This window comes from Gymnoscopelus microlampas, assembly GCF_963454915.1.
Source record: "Gymnoscopelus microlampas genome assembly, chromosome: 9".
Classification (NCBI taxonomy): domain Eukaryota; kingdom Metazoa; phylum Chordata; class Actinopteri; order Myctophiformes; family Myctophidae; genus Gymnoscopelus; species Gymnoscopelus microlampas.
Genome location: NC_139946.1, coordinates 42203376 through 42212481, shown reverse-complemented (window position 1 = coordinate 42212481; position 9106 = coordinate 42203376). Strand labels below are relative to the sequence as shown.

Here is a 9106-nt window from a genome sequence, read left to right as displayed (position 1 = left end):
GAGTCTGTCGAAATCTGGGGTCTTTTTTAACGTATACTCTGGCTTTAAAGTCAGACACCTCCATATGAACTCACTGTAACCTCAAACTCCATTTTAACCATGTTACTACTATACCATATAACCATGTTACTACTATAAACCAGGTTCAATTACCTCAGATTAGCCCTGAAACATGACTGTCTGTCATGATATGACAGTCATGTTTCAGGGTTAATCTGAGGTGAGGATGAACTTCAACCTGGTTTTTGCACTTTCTCCATTTACGACCCGTACATCTACATAAACGTTCAGATTTCAAATATAAAGTGCTTGCCCCATGGCCACTGATGTTACAATACTTTACGGGCCATCAAGAGTACCCGTATCTCTCGTATTGTTCAATAAACATCATTTTAATCCGATCGGTGGCTATTTTCTTCGTATTTTTGCCTTATACTTTAAACTACGCGACCCCATTGGTTGGGAGGTGTATTGCACTCTGACACATTATAGCTCTATGTAAAAATGGCCACCGATCGGATTAAAAGGCTTTTTATTGAACAATACGGAGGATACGGGTACTTCTGAGAAGCCGTACATAATTATAACATCTGTGGCCATGGGTTAAGCACATTAAATTAAAAATATGAAGGTAAATGTAGCAGTACGGGTCAAAATGGATTAAGTACAAACACTATGTTGAAGTTCATCCACGACGTCGTCGTGTGATCCATGGCTAACCTCAGATCTGTTTTGGTGCCGCGGCTCCGCCCACATCGCCGATCTGCACCCGACGTAACCCGAGTGGTTCCGAACAGTAACTCGTGGTCTCATCTGATTGGCCAGACTCTCGCCCAATGAGCCGTGGCCATCTGTGCAGCACCAGAGAGGAAAGAATTCCCCACATTATACGTTTCCTTCTGGGCTTAAAAGCAGATCACACAACAAATCTGTGCACTTTACACCTGGACAGTTAGTTATCCAGAGAAGACAGTCAGACATCCAAAGATCTGAAGATCCCAGGATGAAGGCAATCCTCGCACTCCTCGCATCGATAGCTGTCACTATTGACGCTGCTGTCTTCTTCAAGGAACAATTTCTGGATGGAGGTGCAGTATATTCATTAAATGTTGTCCTGGCATACATTTGATTACTGATTGAAAGTGGTTGCTTGCTTGCATTGGGTTTCTTTCTCATTTGATTAGGCCTACTTGTCATTTGTGTTTGTGATTTCTAATGAAGAGGAGTTGATTTACAATATTGAGTTGTTATAACTGTAACCTATATGTGTGTGTATCAATAGGCCACGTATAAGCTCAAATAGCCTACTGTTGAAAGGAGAACAAGAGTCAAGACGGATACAGGATAGGAGGCACTAGGGACATCTGGGCACCTCAATTTAGAAGGATATTTTGTCCAAAATGTAAAAAAAAAAAAAAAAAAAAAAAAAGGAAGTAAATATTTGAAAAATTGTCTTAAGTAATGTAAAGTATACATGATGTGAACATGCTTAAACATTCGACAATTAAGGACTAATATTGCTTCAATTGCTACACATCTCTACAAAACCTGTATATCCAGTCATTTTGGGGCATAAACAAGAAGTTGAAGGATAAAAGTAAGTCTTATAATGATGTACAGTGCATGTTCACATCATGCATACTTTACATTACTTTAGACCATTTTTTAAATATTTCATTTTTTAAACCTTTTGGACAAAATAGCCAATTTTACATTGAGGTGCCCAGATGTCCCTAGGGCGCAGTGGCCACCTATCCTGTATCCGCCAAGACCCTGTCACTGACTGTATCTACGTTAAGATCCCTTTGACCCTAACCTTTCAGGTTTGAATGGGATTGCTAAAAGCTTTTCCAATTATGTTGAATACATGTATGTATGACTAACACATGTTATTACAATGTAATAACATTGCATTAGCTCCTGTTGGAAGTGGTTTTGTATTGAAATGTTTGTCCTGCTGACATGAAAATGAATTCCCTGTGTTCCAGATGCATGGAAGAGTCGCTGGGCCGTGTCCAAGCACAAGACAGACTATGGCGAGTGGAAACTAACTGCTGGAAAATTCTATGGGGATGCTGAGGCTGATAAAGGTACTCTACTCCTATGGTCATGTTATAAATCACAATCAATTTATTTTGTGGTTTCGTTGTACCATTAGCATCCAATTGGCTTGATTTGCATATTGCCAAATACCTGGCAATGCAAATACCAGTGGTGGAAGAAGTACTCATATATTTTGTAAAAGTAGCAATACCACAGTGTAGAAATACTCTGTTATGAGTAAAAGGCCTGTTCAGAATGTTACTTGAGTAAAAGTACACATGTATTGGCATCAAATTATACTTACAGTACCAAAAGTAAAAGTACAAAAATGTTTGAAAATAGCAGATTTACAAGCTCACAGCGCTTTGCCGTGCGACGCGTTGTGAGCTTGTAGATCGACTATTTCCAAATAGGGCTGAAGTGGTTAATATATGTTTTATAATATAATAATCTATATCTGCAAAGTAACTAAAGTTTTCAAATAATTGTAGTGGTACAAAAAAAAAAGTACAATATTTGCCTCTGAGATGTAGTGGAGTAGAAGTAAAAGTACTGAAAATTGAAAATACTCCTGTAATGTAAAGAAATACCTCAAAATTGTACTTACTGTAAGTACAGTACTTGAGTAAATGTACTCAGTTACTTAACACCACTGGTAAATACAGGTGGAACACTTGTTTGTGTCTATGTGCCTGAGTTACCATCCTTATATCCTCAACAAGTTGAGAGCGTACAGTTAAAAAAAAAGAGGTAGCCATTTTAAAAATTATAATCACAAGAAACAACACCATAACACATTCACACAATGCATGTTGTATGCAGAATTAGTAGAATGCAGAAGGGCTTCTACATTCTACAAGTGCTTCTACAGGGAATTCTAGATTCATAGTTCTAAATTGTCTTCCATTCACCATTCCCCATATACAGGTCTTCAAACCAGCGAGGATGCTCGTTTTTACGCAATGTCCGCACGCTTCGAGCCCTTCAGCAACGAGGGCAAGCCCCTCGTAGTCCAGTTTAGCGTTAAGCACGAGCAGAAGATCGACTGCGGAGGTGGTTACGTCAAAATCTTCCCCTCTGAGCTCGACCAGGCGGAAATGCATGGAGACTCACAATATTACATCATGTTTGGTGAGTGAATGGGGGGGATTACTTGTTGGAAGGACACTTGTTGTTGATTAAAGCCCTATTCGCACAGGATTAGTATTATATGGGGACCTCTGGTAATTTCTAAATTACCAGAAGTCGAAGTCCATAATGTAATACTAATCCCTTGCGAAGGGGGCTTAAGTTCAGTTGAGCACTTTTTTCTCAAGTGATGTTTTGGTAGATTCATTATGATTTTACATTTAATACTGTCCTTCGTAGTTGTGACTACCTCGCTTTAATATATAATGTTAAAAGTGAATAAAAAAGTTCTAATCTATTTCAACAGGCCCTGACATCTGTGGCTACAGCACCAAGAAGGTTCACGTGATCTTCAACTACAAAGGACAGAACTACCTCATCAATAAGGATATCAAATGCAAGGTAGTGTGATTGCATGAAGCTTGTGTGATACTTTAGTTTGTCATGTTTATTTTGTCACCTTCAGCAGTGCCAATTTAATCCAACCGGGAACGTATCTGTGTCATCTTAAGATTTCTTTGGCAAAAAAAATTTTAATGGGTTAAATCAGGGGTCTTCAACAGGGGGTCCGGGACCCCTAGGGGGTCCTCAGAGTTACTACAGGGGGTCCGCCAAATCTTTGTGTGACATGATTTTTACATTAACTTGAACCCTAACCTCCCTTTTCTGAGGGGAACTTGAGCCAAAAATAGCCGATCTACAAGCTCACAACGGCTCGCGCTGCGAGGCGTTGTGAGCTTGTAGATCGGCTATTTTTGGCAAAGACGTACAGTTGTAGAGGGGAAAAAAGAGCAGACCAAGTAAACAAAAAAGTTTCATCTGAAACACAATTTTATACAATTGAGAGGGGGGTCCCTGCTTCATCTCTCTCTCAGCTAGGGGGTCCTTGGCCTGAAAACGTTGAGGACCCCTGGGTTAAATGACAATAGCGGTGTTGTTGCAAGTTTAGCCCATTGACCTCAAGTCATGTACTGTATAACTTTACACACATTAAAGCGTATACTGTAGTTTAATATTATGCATGACTTGTAGCTAAACATGCAAAACAAGGGCATGGTCCCTCCTGAATCCCTGTCTCTTTCCTAAATTATCCCCATTCTTTGATCTCCAGGATGACGAGTTGACCCACCTGTACACGCTGATCCTGAACCCAGACCAGACGTACGAGGTGAAGATCAACAACGAGAAGGTGGAGTCGGGGAGCATGGAGGAGGACTGGGACATGCTGCCTCCTAAGAAGATCAAAGACCCCGAGGCCAAGAAGCCCAGCGACTGGGACGACAGGGCCAAGATCGAGGACCCCGCAGACACCAAGCCTGAGGTATACAGTAGCAGACTTGCAGACTGTACATGCACAACATATGACGTGTATGTTGTGTCTGTACATACATTTATATACAGTAGTACTATAAAGAAAACGTCACATGGATGCACCTGGGACGTATCATCAGTGTTGTAGCCTGGGGTCATAGGGTGTTTCGTGTCTCGCAACAACATACACCTTCGCCCAGGTGACCCAGCCGGGGTTGATCAAGCCCCGACTTACGTCCCAGTAGCTACCCACGGTCAGTCCTCATATCATCGCTGTGGAAACCTTGTGTCCAAAACCGTTAGTTTCCAGGAAATGGAAAGCAAGAACCTGTATTTCAATGGATGCACAATGTCGGGCATTAATAATGTCAGGTTTCTGCCTGACAGTGACGATATACACAATACATGCAGGTTGTATGTACAGTGTATGATGTACTGTGAAACATGCCATGTACTGAACCTACACAACGTGCATGCATTGAACATACAGTACACTGTACTATACACATGCAGACTATGTACTGTACACACACTCTATGTACTCTACACACACTCAAAGTGTATAGACCTTGATATCGTTTGGCCATTGTTACACAAGTATGCACCAATGTTACATTCACATTCAAACCCTCACTCAAAAAGGGTAAATTACGTTATTATGGCAGAAAAAATGGCACTTGAACCTGAAGGACTTTTCCCCCCTTTTTTTCTGGGTCCTTGATAAATGCCACTGCCCAGGTTGAGTGAGTCACTAAATTGTCATTGAGTCTGTGGTCTTTATATTATAATATTTTATCAAGAATGCCAATGTTTTGAGTGAGAATGTGAATTAATGTCATCTCTAAGGCTTCTAAGCCGATTCATCTATTCATTTACACGGGTCTTTCAGTAGTAAAATATTGCTAATATGTGTCTTTATGACACAGACATGCATCAAATCTTATCTCTAGTCATCGATTCAAATATCTCCAGCCTAAATACATCAAAGCATTGTGTAGGTTTCTATTGTGTCTTATAGGTACTCAGGTTATATGTACGGCCAAAGGCAAGCCTGCTTTACATAATAGCTAAAAACGTGGAGTAGGCAGGCCGGAAGGTGTCCAGTTTCCCTTTTATGGAGCCATTGTGTGTGACGAATTACACAGGAGAGACTTCACCCTGCCCAGAATGCCATGTAGATGAAGAATCATTGAAATTGTAGTTTTTGACAGAGATTTCTCTGTTCAGCTTACCATACCCTTTATTCACTGGATTATTCTTTCTATAAGCCAATTTTAGTTTTTTGCTAATATAATTCCCGTCTTTTGTCTTTGTACTGAATCTGATTTCATTTGTGTGTTTTATGATGTGATTGATGTTACAACGAACTGATCTCTGTTTTCTGCCAGGAATTCGACAAACCAGAGACCATCCCTGACCCTGATGCCAAGAAGCCTGATGACTGGGACGAGGACATGGATGGAGAGTGGGAACCTCCCATGATCACCAACCCAGAATACCAGGTAGAGTCAGTGGATGTAGGATTTCTCACAGTTTATTAATATTATTCTGAAGCTTTTTTTGCCATTCTTTAAGCAAACCTTATATACTACCTACAAGCATTGTAGATCAGCTATTTTCTCTGAATGTTCACCTATTACGACATGTGCAGGATGTGGTTAAAATACTTGTTACCAGCACTTAATACATTTACAGTGTAAGCCACAAAATGACATCTCTATTGGTCAGTAGCTCTGGATTTATAATGAGTGAGTATGAACAGGAGCTATCACTGCCAGCATTGATATGCAATCCCTATTAACACCATTATCCTTGTCTCCTTTTCAGGGCGAGTGGAAACCCAAGCAGATAGACAACCCTGACTACAAAGGAGCCTGGGTCCACCCTGAGATCGACAACCCAGAGTACTCTGCCGATGCCACCATGTACAAGTTTGACAACATTGGAGTGCTGGGCTTGGACCTGTGGCAGGTACATGGAGGAACTTAGGCTTATTCCTACTAGACCTGAATTGTTATCATTTCATTTATATGGCCATAACTTATACGATAACTGAATTAACTCGTAGTGACTGAAGGTTGAATGTTAACCCATTCAATCCGGGAACGCATCTGTGTCACTTTAGATTTCTTTGGCTATTAAAAAATAGCCGATATACAAGCTCATAGCGCGGCACCGAGTGCCGCGCTATGAGCTTGTAGATCTGCTATTTTTGAAAAAGAATCGTGAAAATGTGTGCAAATCTTTGAATATATATGTATACATTTTTACTCAAATCTTCGCTGGGGGTCCCTGGAACAAAATATTTTGAGATCGGGGGGTCCGCAGACAAATACAGCATAAGTTGTTTTTCAAAAAGAAAAAGACATTTGTAGAATCCCCAGAAGCAAAGATTTGAATAAAAAAATGTTCGCTTTAACATATATATATATATATATATATATATATATATATATATATATTCAAACATGTGCACAACTTTTCACATAGCAGATCTACAAGCTAGTAGATTGAGCTTGTATATCTGATCTTTTTTGAATAGCCCAAAGTATAAAATAATGGTTATAGCTAAGAATCTAAAATGACACGGTATGCGTTCCCGGATTTGAATGGGTTAATGTACAATTATTCTATAGTTACAGATGATTAAAACTCATGAGTAATATTGTACCATGTGTATCGCTCTGTCCAGGTGAAGTCTGGAACCATCTTTGACAACTTCCTCATCACTGACGATGTCGCAGAAGCAGAGGAGTTCGGGAAGCAGACCTGGGGAGCTACCAAGGTAGGTCTAAGAACAAAATACGTTTGAAGCAGTGTTGATTTCGTCGGCTAAAACTATGACGAAAAATGTTTGTCGACTACCTCTTTTCACTGACGAAAACTAAATAAAAACTCAGCTATGATGACTACAACTAAGACTAAATATATTGACAATTTCATCAACAAATAAAAACTAGACTAGACTAGAAAATGTTAGGGAGGGACTAGTGGAGAAGAGATCTAGTAGAACTAAAAGACAAGTCATGCTGAAAATAGCAGATCTACAAGCTCACAATGCGTCGCAGCGCGACGCGTTGTGAGCTTGTAGATCGGCTATTTTCAGCATGCAACCAAGTGTAAAATGAGCCATTATGACGCCATCAAGGCACCGCCAAAATACATTTTAGTCGACTAAATCAACTGTACATTTAGACGACTATAATTTTATGATATTTAGTCGACTATAACTAGACTAAAAGTAAACATTTCAGGTGACTACAATATGACAAACTAAACAGCATTGTATTCAAAAGACTATGACTAAAACTAAATCAAAATTTGCTGTCAAAATCAACACTGGTTTGAAGAGACCACGCGGCCTCAGCTTTTAGAAAGTGGTGTTTTTGTGTGAGTAAAACCTTCCCTTTTTTTCCACCAGGGACCAGAGAAGAAGATGAAAGACGAGCTGGAGGAGGTCGATAGAAAACTGAGGGACGAGGAGGAGAAGAGCAAGAAAGAGACGGACGGTGGCCCTGATGAGGAAGAGGAGGACGAGGAAGATGGCGAGGAGGAGGAGGAAGAGGAGGAAGAGGATGACGACGGTCCAACAGAAGAGGAGGACGAGCTTGCGACGAAAGATGAGTTGTAGAGAGGACGGGATCTCCGGGGGGGTCTCTCTCTCTGGTTGGCTCAGGAGGGAATGCTGTGCATGTCTCCTCCTAGTTAAAACAAACAAACAAACAAACAGAAGGAAAAAAAAAACAACCTATGGACTTTGGCCTTCCATACGGCAGCCTTTTATTCAGGTGTAGGGGTGGGGAAGGGGGGGTGGAGGGGGGTAGGTCTGGTTTATTGTTCTAATTTGCCCTTGTTCGCTCTTTTTTTTTCTTTTTCTTTTTTTTTTAGGTTCTTGAATTACGAGAAGGGTTTACATTTTTCTTTGTGTGTGTCCACCTCAGAAATAATTTTATAATTTAATGAGACTTACAGAATGTGGTCAGTCCAAGTGTGCGTGCGTGTGCGTGCGTGTGTGTGTGTCTGTGTGTATGTGTATATGCGTGCGTGTCCTACAGTTGCTCAGAGTGCTGCTTGTATTTTCACCTTTTTTTTTTCTTTTTATTCAATCAAACGTTCAGCTGTGACATGTACATCTGACCTTCGATTTGAAAGCTGCCCTTCTGTTCTGTCACCTCTGCCCACTTTGCCCAGCTGGTCATCACCTCATAACTCATGTTGCCTGTTTGGGGATGTACAGTTAATCAAGAGCAAACTATTTGTGGTTTCTTGCACTTTTTTCTACATGACTTTTCTTTTCTTTTTTTCTTTTTTAGTTGTATGCAGTACTGTTCCTTTTGTAATTTATCCCTTCATAATTTATTCAGTCATTTGCTTAAAACAATGGATCTGTACCCCAACGGTCTCCAATGTTGACATTATGCTCTCATCGTGCAAGTGTGTAAGAGAGAGACTGTGTTTGTAAGAGAGACTGTATCAGACAAACTGTGATTCACAATCTTCAATTGTTGTGGTTGGTCTAAAATCATTGACTTTATCCCATGGCACACACTGTTTGAGTTTAAATAAAATGAAGCTTTTCTCTCAGTAGTGTGGCTCTTCACTTATTTCAGGACCAAGGAAAGTT

General features: G+C 40.3%; 1 protein-coding gene across 1 annotated transcript; it reads left to right on the top strand.

The window, feature by feature from the left end:
* Positions 1-854: 854 nt before the first annotated feature.
* On the top strand, positions 855-9066 carry LOC311052046 (calreticulin-like). The gene is made up of 9 exons (XM_084066840.1): positions 855-1088; positions 1989-2090; positions 2971-3174; positions 3479-3573; positions 4283-4492; positions 5871-5984; positions 6310-6453; positions 7175-7267; positions 7904-9066. The coding sequence occupies exons 1-9, from the start codon at positions 1004-1006 to the stop codon at positions 8111-8113; spliced, it is 1257 nt and encodes a 418-aa protein (XP_083922966.1). The 5' UTR covers positions 855-1003; the 3' UTR covers positions 8114-9066.
* Positions 9067-9106: the final 40 nt, after the last annotated feature.

What these genes read in the sequence shown, in the direction of transcription:
- LOC311052046 (XM_084066840.1), top strand. Translation starts at nt 1,004, where the DNA reads ATGAAGGCAATCCTCGCACTCCTCGCATCGATAGCTGTCACTATTGAC. An exon ending in GGATGCTGAGGCTGATAAAG is followed by an intron (nt 2,091 to 2,970) that starts GTACTCTACTCC and finishes CCCCATATACAG; the next exon opens with GTCTTCAAACCAGCGAGGAT. An exon ending in ATAAGGATATCAAATGCAAG is followed by an intron (nt 3,574 to 4,282) that starts GTAGTGTGATTG and finishes TTTGATCTCCAG; the next exon opens with GATGACGAGTTGACCCACCT.